We start from the raw sequence: 20,348 nt of genomic DNA, 5'->3' as shown, positions 1-20,348 counted from the left end.
TAGAACTCTGAAGGGATTGAGCCAGTTCAGGCCAGCCTGCTGCTCTTTCTCTCCTTCTCTCCTTTTTTCTTTTCCCTCTCACTCTCCCGTCCTGTCCTGTCTGTTAAAGGAGCGAAAAGATTGGGAAATTCCTTCAAGCTACGTTACTTCAGGTTTCTGTGGAATTTAAACATGCACACTGAGGTTTTGGTGCAGTCCATGTTAGTGCCATTCTTTCTGATCCTGCTCTCTACCGTTGAGGACACTTTGTTACAGTCGGTGAGGTGAGTTTCCTCAAGGTTTATGTTTTTCTTGTTTATTTTGAGGTAAGCTGGAGAGTGAGAGGTAAGAGGGAGGTGCAAAGTTTTGCTGACAGACAACGTTTGGAAAGTACAATGCAGCAAATTTAGGAAAAGCTACAGTATATGTATAGTCTGCATAATAGTTTCCTGTGCATTTTTTATATACTGAGACACTTGCCAGCTCTCTAACCTTGCGTTCCAAGCCACATGCTAAATGCATCAGATTATACTCTATGTAAAACGATATGACAGTTTTTGGTTTTAAAATGATTTGCTTGTTTTGTTTTGCTTGCTGTGGTGGTTTAGAAATCATGATGACACATTACTGACAAGGTTTGTAAATCTGAGTCCTAAACTGGACGTGAAGTTTCCCTCAGGGGTAGAATGATGCAGGAGTTTCCGCTGGGTTTTAAGCTGACCTCCTTGGCTCGCACTGTGTACACTTTACAGACTGTTCCTTTACAGTTTTTTAAGCACTTTAGTTTCCCATCACACACTACACACTGAGTGACTGTAATTATCCAAGTGTGTATGTGATGCACTAGTCCCCTGTCAATGGTCCACTGGGAGCTGCATAGGTGTCAGCCCCCATGACTCAGAGCAGGATAAAGGTGTAGAAAATGGATAGATTGCTGACAAGTAATCATTTTGTCTCATGCATTTGTAAGATACCTGTTAGTTTCAGTCACACAATGCGATTGCACGCTTGCTGATCATTAGACAAATCTGGATTGACAGAGTCAGAGTCAATGTGCTTCATCTTCCTGACAGTAAAGATACAGTGTTTACAGCTGAAGCTAGCCTCACATGTCCTTCTGCTGTTTTACATTAGTTTGATTCTCCATAAATACTTTACATATGTTTTTACATCCGATTCGGCACATTGTTTTGACTATTTACTAAAGTCATTTTGGATAGCAAGATAAAAAATAAAAAAAGAAGAGGAAAAACTGGTGTCGACTGTGTTCTAATTTCTGTTCACTGAACAATTCAACTGAATGTTATTTGGCATCATGAGATGGAAGGTAAATAAACATAAAGTGCATGTAAGCTGCAAGCTAGAAAAAGCTTTCAAATATATGTATTTGATTTAGTCAGTGTTTCATCCATTTCTGATCATTTATCCTTAAATATTTAATTATTTATCCTGACTTATGGGCTATTTAAACAATGGGAAGCACAAATAACTCAAATTCTTTACCAATGTTAGGGTCATTGATTAAAAATTAGCACAATTTAAAAAAATTAAAAAAGTGTCCACAGTAAGTTCAAACTGCTATTTGGTGAGGGTCCAGGGTACAATAAGAAAGCCTTATTGATGGATGGCAAGTGCACAGCTGTTCCATGGCCCGCAGCAGACAGCAGTCTTATTAGATCCTCAAAAGTGCTATATATGGATTGCTGAAATATAATAAGTACGTGAAAATAAATGTCAAGATCTGGTTAAGGCCAATATTAAAGTTCTGCCTATTTTTTAAATGGCCAATTTGTTTGAGGTTACAGGTATAAAACAATCTAATTTTTTTTTTTATGATATGGTCACTCTGCTCCAATTGTCACTAAACGTGTAAATTTGACATGAATCCAGTGAACCTGTGGAAGGTAATGGTGGTTTTGATGTATGCGCAGGGTTGCATATTTTAAGGGTAAGCTTTTCCTTTCCTTCCCAGTCGTGACTTTTTTGGGCACAAATGGAAGTGTTATTACTGTTGTATCTAATACTGCTTAACTGCATCCTGTATGTTTTAGAATAACCCTGAATCTGAAGTTTGAGGATGATCTAATGTTCTGAAGTAAAGTAAGGGACATAGTCCTTGTGCCAGACTGTTTCCAACCATCAGTGTTGTTTGAATGATTAAGTATAAGTAGCAATGCGACTAAACAGATGTAATGATGCTGAAGAAGATCAGCTGAGGCAGAAGCAGGACTGCACATAAAATCATTTAAAGGTCTAAAGGACATTATTTGCATATTATCTTGATGCTGTGTAAGAATATAGCTCATCTAAATTATCACATTCATTCAAAATTTACTACACTGCTGCAGAACGGAGAAAAATTGAGCCAAAAAAGCCCCCTGTTGCTTGAAGCCAGTTTGAAATAGATCTTATGTAACCTGTTCCCGGCACGTGGAGTCTCGGGAACATTTTAGCTGTTGATTACTTGAAATGTATTTATTTTTTGCAAACTAGACAGTTGGCCCAATAAATGAGGAGTGGGGAAGGAAAAGAATGTCAGACTGTATCCAAATGAAACAAATCTCACTATGAAAGGCTGTAAATTGAACTACAGAAACAGCTGCTCTGCATGCCCAGAAAACTGAAGTTACCCACTTGCATTTTTATTCATATGAATAATTTACTTGAATATATAGTTTTTTATTTGTTTTATTCTTAATATAAATCAAAACAGACCATGTCCATGATGTGAAGTTATGTTCTTCTCATTATCAAGCTCTTATTCCACAATGTTGCAGTGAAATGGAAGGCAAAACATGTTTTCAGGGAAGCATTTCTACATATCTTTGACTTGAATTTGGATTTTCTTTTGCAGCTGGCAGCATATTTAACCTTTAAACTCTTCTGTGTTCTTCTTAGCCAGGTGGGCCTTGCGTGCAAGCTGTCCACGGAGTCATCCCTCCGTCGTTGCAGGACACCTGATGGCAAGATATGCAGTGGTAGGGGCAAATGTGACTGTGGGATCTGCGTCTGCGAAGCCACAGAGCCGGGAAGATTCTACGGACCTCGCTGCGAGTGTCACGACTGGGTGTGTGCCACTTATGATGGGCAAATTTGCAACGGTGCGTTGATCATTCTGTATTTTCTTTTTAAAAAAAACTACTTTTTCTGTTCTTTTATAAATATTATGTCCCAGTGTTTGCGGTTGTGAGATTGTGCACATGGTAAAGGTTCCACATGTGTTACTACTTGGATGTGTTTTTTACGGCTGGGTCAGTAAGAGGTGCAGGAGATCTTTTTTACAGTGGACTGACAACAGAGGAGTTTGGCAAATGGACTCTCCAGCTGATGTTAAGGCGCTCTTTTGAGGTGTGTGGAGAATGCTAATCCCTTTAATGCCATTCAGAAGATGGCCTTCAACAGGCACTCACATTCCTTTTACTTGATATTAAGAAAAATGATTTTTAGATGTAGTGGCTTTAGAGTATTTTCATTCTGTTTGTATTTTTGTTTTCCTTTTTTTCCCTGCAGCATCAGTAGGGAATCTGCAGTGTGTCTTATGTTACATTGGCAGGACTTCAGAGACTTTTACTGGTAATATGCAGCTGGTTGGTTTTGATAAACATCACCAGTACATTAGCTTTTGTTGGGTGTTGCAGCTTTGAACTTATTTCACAAGTTCTTTGCAAAAAAGATTCTTCATCAATACTCAAGAGAAAGTCCAACGATGACTGGTTGATCTGCTTTGTGTTACAAACCACATTGAACAAGTTTAACATAATCAAATAAACTAAGATCAACAAATACCAAAAATCATCATTTTGAACCTTAAAAATTCATATTCTACACCGTACTAAAGTTAATCTTGCATTATATACAGAAATGAGTTATAAAAAAAAGAAAATCAGTTGATTTTACATTTTGTGCAAACAGCTTATACCAGGTAGGATATATTTAAAAAATAAATAATCAGATCTCATTCTCATATTAGAGAGACACATTAAATGTATATGTCTATTATTCATTCATTCATTCATTATCCTAACCGCTTAATTCAATGAAAGGTCACAGGGAAGCTGGAGCCCATCCCAGCAGTCTTTGGGCGAAAGGCGGGGTACACCCATGACAGCTCGCCAGTCCATCGCAGGATGGACGTCTATGGATGGATGTCTATTATTTCTTACCAGTTTAAGAATGCAATTATTTATTAGCTCTTAATCCCGTATAATGTATTTGTACTTGGTTATACTTTGCCCTAACATATTAAGTTCCACAGCCGGTCTATCGGTTACCAGTGCTGCCTCATAATTAGGCAGATTAGTATTTGGCTTTGGCAGGGATAGATCTTGTAGCTGTAAATGTAGTTGACATGAACATTGTTAATGCTCATCAGACAGCGATTATAAAAAATCAGCCCCAGGCTGCAGCAAAACAATAGACAGATGATACAGCTGCGCTGCGCATCATTTTTAATTGACATTCAAAATCACAGCTCCAAAACAAGGATGTTGCATCCTGTTAAACGCCTGTTGCCATGACTCTTGTCTTCTTTTGGCTCTTCTTCACCTCTTTTACATCTCAAGCATGATGGAGAAAGAGAGTAAATGGAGGGCATGGAAACTGAGATATTACAAGAGTTACCGTTTGCTCTTTTTTTTTTTTTAAATCTATTTGATATCTTCTTTTAATTTCTCTTACACTGTTTTTGACCTGCACCCTTTTCTAGTTTAGCTATTATTTATTAGCTTCCCCTCTTTTTTTAGCTGCTTTTCCAAACTTGGACCCTCATTATGTTTATCAGCTAAAGAAAAGGTTTGCCTTATATTATATAAACTTGCCCCTGTTTCACAGATGTCTTTAGGACTTAAAGCTGCAGTACTGAACTAACAACAACTAATTTGGTATTTAACTTCCCTCCTGCCTCTTCTGCCAGCTTTCAATCAGTAAAAGTCAGTCCCATGTTGACTCTTGTCTTTTCTTGTTCTCTGTCCCTTTTTCTTTTCCTCATTTCTTCCTACGATAATGTACTTGCAAATCAAACATTGTGTTTAAAATGGCCAGTGTGTTGATATACAGTATGGTATGGTGCCATCAAGCAAAAAAAAAACAAAAACAAAACAATGTCAAGTGCAGCTTCTCAGCCTTGGGACGTGGCTGAGCAATGGTGGTTCCAGGAGAATCCTGCTGTGTCATCAAAACAGGCCAGAAATATTTGTAAGGTCATAAAGTTGCATAATGCTTCTTTAATTTGTCCTCTCAGATGAGACACAAGCAGATTTAAACTTCAAGATCACAACTACAATGCTCTATAATCTTACTGGATGCACAGTACTGATACTCAGTATAATAATAGTATATAGTAGAGTAGTTTTCTAGTTAATATTTCATACAGTATATTTATATAGGTAAAATAAAACTCAATTATTAATGAATTATTGTTTTTTTTAAACTACTGTTTGTGTGTAAATCATAATATTGCCTTCATCTTGTGGTGTTACCCCTTAAAATGTATCCTTGCATGTTTAAACATTAAGCTAGGCGCCTATTTGGCTTCCAAAAGCTGTGGTTTACAGTAAGACTCTTGCTTCATGTTTCATTGTTTTAACTCAGTGCACAAAAAAAAGCACGATATTAAATTAAACTAGTGTAATTGAGGACAAGCTCCAATCTGCTACGAAGGCTTGCTGACAGAGGAGATACCTTGGAAGCTCTGGGAGGGGAATCCTGTATGATGATACAAGGGAGAAAAAAAAAAGTCTAATTTTTTCTGTCCTTTATTGTCCCTGAGCTTTGAGCGTCGAGGCTTAATGGAGATATGTGAGCATCCAAAACCCGTATAATGGAGATTTGTGTGTATATATATCTGTGTGTGTGTGTGTGTGGGGTGGGGGGGGGGGGGGGGGGGGGGAGTGTGGGTGTGTAAGAGAGAGCATGCATGTGAGGACTACAGTGATTTATTTGGGAAGACAAGTTGGCTGCTGTGAGGAGCTCATTATGGTTCAGCAGTCTGGAGCGAGGCCCTGTTTCATCCTGATAATGGGGTTTCACTCACTGGTACACAGCCTGCCAATGGAACCTAGATGCATCAGAAGAGAGATGGGGTTTTCACACCCAGACTAGCACACGCACACACATACGCATGTGGGCGAATAAGGCTTATTCTCATAGCGTACATAACGCTCATTCACACATCATATAAATGCACACAGCCAGCCACATGCTCAGACAGTAATATGCCAATGTGGATAAAGGGCCAAGCAATTACATTTAAAGCATATTGAAAAGAAGATACCCACCCACCCTACCACCAACCCCCACATAAACACCACCAAAACCCTCAGTGGGGTATGCTTGCACAGCATGCATGGTGCACTGTCAGAGATCGGCAGACAATTTCTCTCCCTGCGGTTCCCTTATCTCTGCCTTTCACAGCAGCTCTCTGATAAAATCCAATAGATTTTTCTCCTTAGGGATAAAGCATGGGTTTTCCTTTACTAAAAAACATTAGCTTTCCTTGCATTGAGATGTTCTTTCACTGCAGATATGATGGAACACATCTAATTCACATACCGTGAGTCAGGGCAACAAGTCAAACTGGGTAAAGAGGTTAAAATTACATTTACTGTTTAAAATTTCACTTTGAAGGAAGTTATGGAAATTTTACATATATATATATATATATATATATATATATATATATATACATACATATATATATATATATATATATATATATATATACATACATATATATATATATATATATATATATACATACATATATATATATATATATATACATATATATATGTATATATATATATATATATATATATATATACATACATATATATATATATATATATATATATATATATATATATATATATATATATATATATATATATATATATATATATATATATATATATATACATACATATATATATATATATATACATATATATATACATATATATATATATATATATATATACATATATATATACATATATATATATATATATATATATACATATATATATATATATATATATATACATATATATATACATATATATATATATATATATATATATATATATATATATATATATATATATATATATATATATATGTAAAATTTCCATAACTTCCTTCAAAGTGAAATTTTAAACAGTAAATGTAATTTTAACCTCTTTACCCAGTTTGACTTGTTGCCCTGACTCACGGTATGTGAATTAGATGTGTTCCATCATATCTGCAGTGAAAGAACATCTCAATGCAAGGAAAGCTAATGTTTTTATATATATATATATATATATATATATATATATATATATATATATATATATATATATATATATATATATATATATATGATTTATTTATTTATTTTTATTATAAAGTATAGTCAACAACTTTTCAAGAGAAGACCCAGTTCTGTTCTTGTGGTTCACATGATCTTAGTAAAAACCGGTCTTGTATCTAGCTCATTTTACTTGCGTATTTCCAAGCGGAGGGCATAAATTGGACTCTCAGAGATCAAAAGTTGTCGTTCCTCATTTTTTGACATCATTACTACAATTGGATTGAATTTTCCTTCTTCAATTGAAGCCAGTAACTTGACACAAATCAAATTTGAAATGACTTTTATTGTTAACAGCTGCTACCCCTTCACACGCAGTACAAGAAAGTGAAAACATGAGACAAGACGAGCAGTGGTTATGTACAAGGAGATGTTGACTAAATATTCTGTGATGAAATCTGACAGTCTAAACCACAAACAGTGCCCAAATTATGATGCGTGCAAATAAATAAATTCTGCTCCTTGCATGCAAGGCTTTCATTTACATTTTAAAAAGAAAGCAGTTTAGTCACCAAAATTCTGTTTCATTAAAATTTTGTAACTTTTCATGACCATAAACACACCCAACTTTAACCATGTAGATCAAATGGATAAGTGCATATTTGTTGTATTCTTTAAACAGAAATTTATAGCATTTTATGAACATTTGAACTGTTTAAATATATTTAGTCTTAAAGTTATTCGTAAACAACTTTGACTTTGGGTCATTACAGATCACACCACCACGTATCCTTGCCCTGCTTAATTTCTGAGTGTAAAGCTTAGATAGAAGTATTTTAATATCATCGATTCTAACTCAAAGGTTGTCCAGGTCTGGTCCTCAAAGGCCACAATCCAGCAGGTTTTCCATGTATCCCTGCTCCAACACACTTGAGTCAAATTAATCAGTCATTGTGCACAACTTTATTGGCTGTTGGATCCATTTAATGGAAGGCAGGTAAAGTCAGAACAGGGATATATCGAAAACCTGCAAGACCGACTTTGGACACACCTGTTCTAACTCTTCTTTAATGGGAATTACCATCAGTCAGCATCAGTGTTTCTGAAACCAAATGTTGTTGTTAAAAGTCCATAAGTGCGTTTCCATTACACCTAGAATTGCACAAAAACTCAATATCGTAATAAAAAAAAAAAACATAATGGAAACACCTATTTTGAAAGAAGTCTCAAATATCACTTAAACGTTTTTACATTCTCATGAGGTTGTTTTTCAGACATTTTAAGGTAAAAATACATTGTGAAAGTGTAATGGAAACACTTTTTCCCCATTTATGTTTTGTGACATGAGGGTCATGACCAGTTCATTTCCGGTCTAGATGGCGCGGTATGCAACAAACAACAGCAAATTTCAGAGTTTTAGAAAAAAAATGAGGAGGAAAAGCTTTGAAAAGTTTTTGAAAATTTGCTGCCCAAAAAACCCCCCAAAAAGGCTACATGACTAGCTTGCACAAGCTGCGGTTCTCGTAAAATCTCGTTTGAGGAACGAGATCGAAGAAGAAGTCAGTCTTGCAGGTTTTCGATATATCCCTGATCTGACTTACCTGCCTTCCATTAAATGGATCCAACAGTCAATAAAGTTGTGCACAATGACTGATTAATTTGAGTCAAGTGTGTTGGAGCAGGGATACATGAAAAACCTGCAGGATTGTGGCCTTTGAGGACAAGAGCTGGACACTCTTTGAGTAAAATCTCGTTTGAGAAATGAGATTTTACAAGACTTGAGGCTTTAGTCCTAAACAGTGTTTAATGAAAACACCTGCAAATCACAATTTTTGTTAGTCATAACTTAAAGTACAGCTTTTATTTTGCGGAAAAATGTAATGGATACGCAGCTGTTGATGTGTATGGAATTACTTCAAGGCTGTATTTTGGATTACCTGGGTAGAAAGAACAAATGAAGAGATTCTAGGTTTATTCATGTTTATATTATGTCCAATGTTCTGAGACAAGTGATGTCCGATGTGAGGACAGTTCTGGTGAACTATTTGACCACCTCCACCAGGACAGGAAGAAACAACCTTCCCTGCACCCACCCAACGCCACCTGGAAGGCAATTAGACGAAAGTTTGCCAACCTCCAATAAACTGCCAGAAGAAAAAGAAAAAACCAAGGAGGATAAAGATTAACATCTGACATTGAATACAATGAAAACTAAACTGAAACCCACCATGATACAACAGCATCAAGCATATGTATAAAAAAGGGATCATATTATGCGATAACATGATTCTTTTATTATAAAAAACATGAAACGTATCACGTTCATCATGTGATCTGGGCCCTTTTCTTTATCTGAGTGACAACTTTAGATGCTGATGTATGAACTGAAACTAAACAAAGAAAAAAACCCCCAAAACAATAAAAACCAAACTGTCGCATCATCATGTTGCGTTGTTGTTATTAAAAACAATTATAAAAAACATGACATTCAGTCTTACTCTTCAAGTAGAAATATTTAGTGAGGATATAGTACACAGCTATTACAATTTTCATATTAAATCAGCAGATTGCCAAAGACATTCAAAGAGCTATAATTTATTGAAAAGTATGTTGTTTTTATGAGAACAGGAGGCTGTATAGTCATTTGATCAATGTTCTTAATATTATTTCAACTTGATCCACACAGCGACACAGTGGTTATAGCACACTGTTGGCAGATGTGTCAGCGCATTTTATATGGAAAAATCTTCATGCAGTTCTGAAATGCAACTTATTTTGAAAAGTCTTTGTTTCTTCCTGCTCTATGGTGGAGGCGGCCTGAGACTATGGCTGGCACCAGAACTGTCCTCACAGTGCAGCCCTGCAGCCACGCTGTCTTAAATATTCTTGGAGACTTGAAATATGGCCATAAAATTACCAAAGAATATAGTAGGCTAGATGATAAAAATAGTACTTCCATCAACTCCATAATAATATAAAAGACATCATTATCAGATCTACAGGAGTCTTCCAGGCAGCATTGGAACTTAAGGCGAATAAACTGATGAGGTGACTTTTACTTTCCTTTTTCACACACCGCATCCAGTTTTACAGCTGAGCAACTGGGTGGTGACCTGAACTAACATCTGTTCACCAACTGTGCAAAGATGTTCTGTCATTTCATTCCACCATGTGTTTTGACTATGCTTATATCTCCCTGCAATGCCTCCCAGTCACCTTTTCAGAATAACGTATATATCACAAGAAATGAGTGCTGTCTGACACGCGTTCCAGTGCAAAAAACATGAACCAAAAACTGTTTTCAATGATAAAACATGAAATATGTTTTGTGGTTATTCAGCATTGGATAATTGCTGCCATAACCCTTCTGTCGATGAAAGTTAACGTGGCAGTTTCCACACAGATTTTCACGAGCACCCTCCCTCTTCAGCAGCATGAAGACTCTCTTTAGCTTTCTCGACCCTTACTCTAATCTTTAATCATTTGTAGCAGCTTTTGACATCTTTCAAACTAGCTATTCACTTTTTCTAGTTGGAGGATTGAAACTAAACAAATATGGAGGCATGTGCGCTCTATAGAGAGGATCACTAAAGGGCCATAAAAATTTAAACTATTGTCTTATTTACTTTTATTTTCATTTTCATTTCATTTGTTGTCACCTTCTTGAAAAAAATGGCCTGTGTCATTATTTTCAAGTTTTTCTAAAAACAAAAAAACTGAACCAAACACCTGAAAGAAACTAATCATTCGAGATTTTTGAAAAAAGAATATGTAGGATGATATTTTAGGTGTGAGATTCAGTGCAAAATTAACTTTTTTAAGCTGGGATAGGTAATGTTGGGGAGCTAGCAAGATTTGAAAGTGGCACCCTGTCTTGGTTCCTCCCCCTCCAATCAATAATCTGTTTGAAACATGCCTGGCCGCACGCCACACTTCACCCCCACCCCCCCACCCGACCTCAACTTGCACATTGCAGCAGAAGGCTTTTTCCACCAATGATTTTCTCTTTCTCAGCTGTTTAGCAGGAGGAGGCACATAAACCGAGCCGGGTCGAGAAATCCTTCCTGCATTTTCTCAGCCATGTTTGCCTTCCAAGTTTCTTCTTCCTCGTAACACGCTATTTATATGGAGGGTGTGACTATCAGGTATGGGCTTCGGGAGGAGGAGGAGAGCCACGAGAAGAAGATTACGAAATATAAGAAATGAACAACTCCATTTCAATCCGAACGTTTGGATTGGTCAGAGTTTTTACAGATTTACAGTAAACTGAGGCGTCTAACTATATTTTTTATTGTTCATGATTTCAAAATGTTTAGACTACTCTCAGGACAAGGAACCACACCCAGAGTAAAAAAAAATTCTCTGAATAAGATTACCAACTATAGCTTTAAATGTTTAAAAAAAAAAAAAAAAAAAAGTCATATTTGTCTCCATATCCTGTGTATGAAGCCCAATAATGTGAAAATTCTGTCATCTCCCTTATTTGATTGCTCCATGTTTTAGTGAATGTGTGCTCAGATGGGGAATCTGAGCTCTTTCCCTTTGTGACCTCCAAAAGGGAAATAACCACTCCCCTCAGTAGTGGATACTACCATCGACTTGTCTCCACAACTAATTAGCCTGCCCTCTAAAATCACAGAGCGGGTGGCAGCAAAAGCTGGATGTGGAGTGAGTCTGGACAGCCACCACTCATGAATATTTAAAGGCTCAGACACAGAAACAGATCATTCACTGTAGCTCTCAATAAAGACTCTTCTCAAAAGGCTGAAACTAAGGACCAAGGCTGAGTTTGGGGTAATACACTGAAAAACAATGTTGCTGGACCTCTGACACCCATGTTACATTGTTTAAAAAATGTGTGATATGGGACCTTTAAGAGGGTGACAATTTGGGACACTGCATGTAACTCGGTAAAAAAGGGGCAAGCAAGGCAAAGCAAAGCAATTCTTGCATTTATTTTCACTTTTATACACTTTTATACTGCAGATATGCCCCCTTAAAGTTTAACAATTCATCCTGAGAAACACCATAAAATAAACATGCTTATAATTCCTGTTATAAAACTGTTTTGGGCTGAAACAGTTATCAACTCTTAGTCCGCAACCATTTTCTACCTTGATCCAAACGTAATTTGACTGTTTTTTAAAACTCATATCTTCAAAGAAACTCCACATCCTTTCTGCACACGAGTTGCATCCAAAATAATTAAACATGATCCAACTTTTCTCCTCTGATAACAACAGGAACCACTCCTCCTCTGTAACAGCTCACCAAAATGAAACGATCTACAACTTTTTGATTCTGTTTGACTTTATCGTGTGTGTCCTTCTCACTTACTCTCAAAGGAGCAGTTCAAATAGAGATGTGCAAGTATAAGAGCGAAAAACTGTTTCCCTGAAGGATAGCTGGTTTTGTGCTTTGTCAGAACACACTTTAGCCTTGCTAATCCCCGTCTTACCCTCCCTTTTTTTTATCGGCTACAGGCTTTCATAGCCTCTGTTGTTCTTCCTTGACTCTGCCTGTGTGTCCTCTGTCAAAGCCAGAGAAAACTCAGCACACATGAAGTCAATTTAACCAATACTTTGCCAAATCAAATGGTTGTCGGTACATAATCAACACATAATCTGCCAATGAATGTGTTGGTAGAGCGTTGTAAAAACTAGAAAGATGAAAGCTGGGAGCCATTGCTCTTTGAACCTCAGTGGATGAGTTATTACCTGAGACAGGTGTCTCCTTGATCTTTTTTCCACATAACACAAGCTGATGTGCTATTGTTTCATGCTCCACAGCCCACAGGGAGAGACAAGCATGGAGCAATAATTACTCACTAAAATGTGCATCATGTTATGAAGAACACAGGCAGAACGAAGAAAACAGGGAAATGTCATTTGGAGATTAAACATCAATTGTTGGGAACAAATAAGCACAGAAGCACCCAGAGGGATGATTTAGAATCTAAATGTGTAGCATTACAGTTTTGACAACTCAGACTTGGTTCGTCTGTCAAGGAAAATATTTTCAGAACGTGATTTAAAATACTTTATCTGAAATAAGCATAAATTAGGGAATTTCTAAATCTGAATTTACCTGGCCATCTCTGTAAATGCTACATCAATGGTCCCTATCGCAGTTGATGCTTACACATACACACATATGCTCACCATTCCTCAATGGAAGTATTGGATCACTGATCGGAATGCGATTGGCTGTCAGAGGAGCGTAGGAAGTACCCTGACAGCATCATACCACGATGAAATACTGCTCAGGGAGCACCAGAAAAGATAAACTGTCGACAGACAGGAACCTTCCCGCCCACATAAATTTTGGCCTGGCAGACAAAGAGGGCCGTTTTACATGTCAGAGTGATTGTCAAGTGAAGATTAATGGAGGCTGGTGGGTGGCAGTAACTTTATAATATCCAATTCTGTCTTACAACTACTGTGTGCAAACTCCCAACTACAAAAAATGGCACAATAGATGCAAATGGACATCTCCACAAATAAAATAAAATCAAGAGATAATCACAGAGCAATTGAAATACTGTCCACAGTGGACAGTAGAACAACAACAATTGCTGCTTATTAATGCAGCAATGACTCATCTGTCCCTTATCACTGGATAATGGCTGTACTGAAGAAATACTAAATGCAGATTGTGTAAAATCTAGCAGTAGATGCACAGGATTGAAATCATAGACTGTATATAAAGGGATGGACGAAGCCTCTGTGACGTCACCCATAGGTTTCTGAAGAGCTGAATTGAAGCTCGGTGGGCGGTTCATACCGTCGCCATCTTGGCAGCGCCATGCGCGTCGTCTCACCCGGAAAATACAAACTATGGGCAAAGAGGTGGAACTGAGAGGGGGGCTGTGAGCGTCATGGTGGATGATTGACATCGAGCGAACTTTGAGCTTTCTGTAGCTAAGAGCTAACAGAGCTAACCTTGAGATTACGGGAGCTAACCAGCTAACAGAGGTAAGCGGGCTAAAGCTAAGTCACGTTGTTAACCAGCTAAAAACCACGGTTGTTCTACGTTCTTCTGACTTGAAGCCGGAGATTGGTACCTGTCAATCAAAAGGACACGCCCCTAAATATGCCAAACTTTGAGATTAAATTACTTTTAAACGGGCGAGTTAGAAAAAAAATTCAGTCTCCCCACAGTTGTCATGAAGGTAAACCTGACCTATTAAACCGAAAATGGATTTTTGAACCAGGCTGTAAACATGTTTATTTCTGCTGTGAAGTTGGTCTTTTTAACATGGGAGTCTATGGGTATTTGCTCTGTTTTGCTGTCCCTAGTGGATGAAGGGGGAACTGCAGTTTTATGCACTTCTGCATAGGCTTCACTTTTTTTTTTTTTTCCTTTTTTTTTTCATAGGCTTCACTTTTAACCGCCGGAGGTTGCTGCTTGGTTGAAATATTACATGAGGTCATCTAATAATCCTGATCAGTTTTTGCAGTTAATTTTTGGCAACTAAAGTTTTTTGTTTTTTTTTTTCCAACTTGTTTAATCTTTGCGATGTTGCTGTTTTGAAAGCGCATTTTCCATATTCTGCTTTCCCTTGAACATGTCGCCGAGTGTCCCCCCTGAGACGTACAGATAATGAGGAGAGACTGGGGATTGCATGCTGTTAATGACTGATGGATAGCCCTTGAAAAGGACACCACATTTACATGACGAACGAGTCAGGAGAATGATTGAGCATGACATGCAAGGCTCCTCGCTGCTAAATGCAATGAGAGCAACATTTATAATAACTTGTCAACAGCCTTCATTTGCATCAAACGGTTCCTCCCGTTTTTCACATTGCCTACTGTGGCCATCAGAATGATGAGAAATTGTGACAGACTGCTTTGAACGATTCACAATGTTCAACTGAGTAACTAATGTGGGATGCTAACATGTCATTCGGTCTTTTTTTTAAGTAAAAAGTTTGTAATGCTCACAAAACCTGTTTTAAAAAAAGAATGTTTGGTTGCTATTTGTCCAATATACATTAAAAGAATGAAGTATTTCACGTCCATGCACTCCCATGATTTAAAATGAGTTAATTTAACAACACTCCATACTCTTCAAGCTGTGAAATGTCACCCCACTAATTCAAAATATCACTTGCATTTTATGGGGTTGAAATGAAGCAGTCAGGAATGGGCATGATTTCTCAGCTCTGATAAACAGCATGTGGTGTGTTTCCCTTTAGACCGTGGCTACTGTGACTGTGGGATGTGTGAGTGTGATGAAGGATGGTTTGGAGATGCTTGCCAGTTCCAGGAGGACTGTAGCCTGTCAAGCAAGAAGAGCAGGGAGCTCTGCAAAAACCAACAGGGGGTGGTCTGCTCCAACAGAGGTACAGTGACCGCACTAACACACACAATTCACTCAGCAAATCTGTTTTACAAGGAAGGATGGAAGCAAGCGAATTCACTCAAGGATTGACACGAAGTTAAGGCAGTCATGTTTACACACCTCACATGCCATAATAAAGGGCTTTTAGGCTTTTATCTTTCTCAGATATTGTGATAAATATATGTAATTATGAGTTGTGGTAATTTATTGTCTGTAAAAGCCACCAAAAAGGAAAAAAAAAAAAAAGATCACAGACTATATTTCATTGCACTGTATTCAGGTTTGAATATTATTTAACCATCTAGAGTTGCATTCATTTTTCACCAAAGATCTGATGATTGGAGTCTGACTACTAAAAAAGTCTTCTCAAGCACACCCAAAGATTCCCAGTGGGGTTCGGGTCTGGACTCTGTGGTGGCCAATCAAATGAAGTCTCCTGCTCCCTGGAGCACTCTTTTACAATTTGAGCCAATTGAATCGTGGAATTATCATCTTGGAATATGCTGATGTGCCATCAGGAAAGAAAAAAAAAAATCCAGGAATAAACGAGTCATTCAATATGTTATAATACTATATAAGGTAATCAGATGAGCTTTTTTTTTTGCTGAACCTACCTGACAAACTGCAGCAACACCAGATCATAGCACCGCCCCAATAGGCTTGTTCATCATTCAGCAACAGGGCAAATCCACACTCCAATCTATATGCTTCCAACGACATTATTCATTTATTTTTTCATGGCTACACAGCTGTATATTCCCAATATTTCTTTCACATTGTGCATGTAGAAATGTGTTTACTTCCACTATTAAATATTGTCCCGAGTTCTCTTGGTGCTTTTCTTATATTTGATTTCATCAAATGTTTAAGTAATCCCTAATCATCACCATTAAAGATGTTTTTCTGACCACATTCCTCCAGATTTTAATAATTCAAAGGGCAGTTTTCAACCTAATTTCAGTATTTTCTATATTCACCTTGTATGTTTTCTCTGCTGGGCGCATGTCAAGGATTTGACCCTTGCTAAATAGACTAATATATTTTCTATGACCACAGGATGCATCTTTCTGCATGGCTGTTTAAGAAATGAAGAGCTACTTATTCCATCTACTGAGCTTAAATTATTTGCTGCCAGATGAACGATAATAGCGTGTGCAGTGATTATCCGACAGGAGGCTTGTACCTATTTGCTTGGTTAAATCCAGATGTTCATTCTTTTTTCTGGCCCTGCAGTGTGGTTAATCTGAAATGGTTTGGACTGGGGCTCTGCAACATCTACAATCCAAGGAACCATTTTAGTCCTTAGTTCAGGTTAAAAAAAACTAATTTAAATACCAAATAACATCTTGGGAAAAAAGACAACTTACAATTTTTGATAAATATCTACTTTCGGAAATTTGCTATTTTCAAGGATTACAATCACATTAATTAATGAGGATGGATTTTATCTAAGGGATATAAATATTTTTGGAAAACAAAAGTATTAATAATGAAAAAAAACGTTTGTCATTTCCACCCTGATGGTTCATTATTTTTAGCCAATGCAATCAAGAGTCATTGTGAAAGGTCCAGAGAACCACCAGTGGCTCCAGAACCGCAGGGTGCAGACTCCTGGCTTAGACTTTATTTAATACATGTGATCAACCCAAATATTGACTTACAAGCTAGAATTGTATAAAGGTTGCTTTTGTCTTTTTTGCCTTATTTTGATTTATAATTCAGCTTAAATCAGTGCATTTTATCCATGTTTTTCTTGTAATATAAAAAGAAATGATGGGGATCCAGGACTTTTGCATTGCATGATCTCTAATGTATTTCGTTTCTATCATTTTATCTTTAGCAGTACACTTTCCAATATCCAAATCCATAAACACCCACTCATTAATGAAGAGAAATGCTAAAATAACCTACATGAAAACTGATTATTGAATTTGGCCTTTAATCTCACATGTCACCATACGTGTTATTCCCGGTGTATATGTCACATTAAAGATACACAATGTGAGGTCAGGCCAAGGTTAGAACTGTTTTTCACACACTGATGGCCTCTCATCCACCTGTGCTTAACCTTACACCTCGCCCTGCAATGCTTCTGGCTACATGAGAGATAAACATGTCTTCATGGGTCTGTCCATATCAATATGGATGTGTATAATAGCTTGTACTCTGCAGTTTGAAGCTTAATTAAATATGTAGAATTGCAAATTTATTCACACCATGTGGCTGTCTACCCTTTTGCTTCTTTAGCATGGTTAAAAAGTCCCAACACACACACACACACACACAAACACAGCACCGCCATGTTTATTTGTCAAACAGCAGCTCAGACCTGTTTGCACTTGATGCACAAACAGCCTGATGCACAGCTGCAAACAAGCTAAAATCATGGGCCTATGGTGCGTTGAATTAAAACACCGTATAGATACATCCTCTGAAGAGCCACTTATGATGAAGATGAACACGTGCCCAGAAAGCTGACCTTTTCCAACTGATAAGCTTAAACTGTGCCTGAAGCTGGCATTTTTCACAGGAACCTGCCACTGCGGGAGCTGCATGTGTGACAACAGAGATGACAGGGGTTTGGTGACGGGACGCTTCTGCGAGTGTGATGACAGTGAATGTCTGGATGAAGACACAGGAGAGGTCTGTGGAGGTATGTTGAAAATGGCTCCTCAGAGTTTCTTTTGTTTAACATCTTCTTATACAAGATCCATCCTCACCTTTCTTTGTAAAAACAACACATTCCAAGAGTTTGTAACTGTTTTCAACTTCAGAAATGTTTCTTTCATACTAATATTAAAAACAATTACCCGGCCATATTGATTTTTTGTTTTTAATGTTACCAATGCAAAATTGTAGGCTAGCCTGAACATATGATTTAGATATACACACTGATCAGACAGAGTTTAACCATATTTGTTCCAGTCTGGATTGCTGATTGCTTGAAATCTGAAGGAAAATTTTTAATTTTTGCACTGCAGCTGACATCAGCAAATGTTTTTCTTTTGGTTTTTTTTATTATTAATTTGTTTAGCCGTGACTTACATTACAGTTACAGAAAAACACACCTACCACTAGAACTGGTATTAAAAGAGCAGACATGTTTGCTTATTGGGTTTGTCCAGTTTTCCTCCACACTAAAATATATATTATAGTGAGGAAATGTTTGCAGGGCTGAAATCTGTCTGCACATTTCCTCCTCCTGTCCAAAGCTTTACAATCACCCTTGAAAAGCAAGAGTCAAATCAAATTTTCAACAAGAAATGTAATTTCCCCTGTATAAAGTCTCAGGAGCACATAATCAGTGGCTTTTAAAGTAAGGCCATCTGGCTCTAAATCCAAGTTATACAGGTTAAAAAAAAGTTTAATTATACATACTTTTGTTTATTATACATGACCCCGCCGTGACCAGATTGTATCCAGTCAGGTCAGAAGTGAAGTCAGCATGTTCCAGGTTATGGTAGCTTTTACCACTAATACAACCAGATACAGTCTGGCATGATTATAATGTAATAAAGATATCTAGTGAAAGACACAGCAAATACACTTTGCTGTAGCGTCAAAGTGTTTTGTTTGTCATGCCGAGCCTCCAAACTTTATTGTTTCACAATATTCCTATTAAAAATATGCATAATAAAGGATGTGTTAAGGTTTTCAAGCTTACCTCGGTAAAATATCAAGTTACACTATAAAAAAAAGAAGAAAAGACAATGAATATGCAAAAACTGGGTTGTGCTAGCTAGTTATCTGTTTTACACGAGAAGGCAACAACACTGTTAAGATGTTAAAGAAAAATAAGAAGTAATTACATCCATTTTGTAATTACTTGTAATTTACGTAACTGGAGCCAGGTTATGTAATATATTTGTAGAGTGGGGAGGGGGGGGGGGGGGGGGGGGGGGTCTGATGTTAAGTCCATGTTAATGAAGTATTTAGTGGAATTGACTGAATAGCTTTCTTATATAATATTTAACTCTGAATACAACAAATGAAACATTTTCTAAACATATCTAAAACCTTAAAACCATAACTTTACAATGAGTAGAGATCTGAATTGTGTGTGTTGGATGTGCTTCCAGGCCATGGTCAGTGTTACTGTGGAAACTGTTACTGTGCTGCTGGTTGGCATGGAGACAAATGTGAGTTCCAGTGTGACATCAGCCCATGGGAAAGCAAGCGGAGATGCACATCTCCAGATGGCAAAATCTGCAGCAACAGAGGTCTGTTCACCCACTTCAAAGTCAATACTCTCTCACCAATGTCCTGTTATAAAGCTGATTATTTTTTACTTGTTAATTCTAGTACATTTTAAAAAGGCAAAATTAATGAATCACAATCAGAATCATCTTTCATTTTTTTTTATGATATTGTGTTGATCATTCTCCACCTACTTTGGCTTGTAATTTTACATAATTCAAAGAATCAAATACAAACATAATGCACCATGTAATAAAATGTGTTGATCTTCACTTTTCCCCCAGATATTATATCGTTGCATCCTATCAGTGCTTTCCAAAGCCATAAAATACTGGAATGATGACTGTTGCCTGGAAGGACATTTTTATATCTCTTAGCACAGCCTCAGACCCATTACAACACAGAGCATCACAATAATACTTTCAGTATAATTATGTTGCTAGGAAACAGGAAACAAAAATTTTAAATTGGGTAAATTCAATTTCCTGTCTCTTTGTTTGAATCATCAAGAGGAGGAAGGACATTTATCCTGCATTTG

General features: G+C 37.1%; 1 protein-coding gene across 1 annotated transcript in view; it reads left to right on the top strand.

The window, feature by feature from the left end:
* itgbl1 (integrin, beta-like 1) overlaps window positions 1-20,348 on the top strand; it is a gene marked incomplete at its 3' end in the record, with an annotated part of 41,082 nt that continues 20,734 nt past the window's right edge. Inside the window, exons 1-5 of the mRNA XM_079254660.1 lie at window positions 1-263; window positions 2,878-3,080; window positions 15,468-15,614; window positions 18,144-18,266; window positions 19,693-19,833. Coding sequence (XP_079110786.1) covers window positions 172-263; window positions 2,878-3,080; window positions 15,468-15,614; window positions 18,144-18,266; window positions 19,693-19,833 — 706 coding nt within the window. The 5' untranslated portion in view covers window positions 1-171. The remainder of the gene's footprint in view (window positions 264-2,877; window positions 3,081-15,467; window positions 15,615-18,143; window positions 18,267-19,692; window positions 19,834-20,348) is intronic.

This window comes from Telmatherina bonti (genome assembly GCF_933228915.1).
Source record: "Telmatherina bonti genome assembly, chromosome: 15".
NCBI classification, from domain to species: domain Eukaryota; kingdom Metazoa; phylum Chordata; class Actinopteri; order Atheriniformes; family Telmatherinidae; genus Telmatherina; species Telmatherina bonti.
The sequence above is the reverse complement of the archived record's forward strand: the minus strand, read 5'-3'. Positions and strand labels throughout refer to the sequence as shown.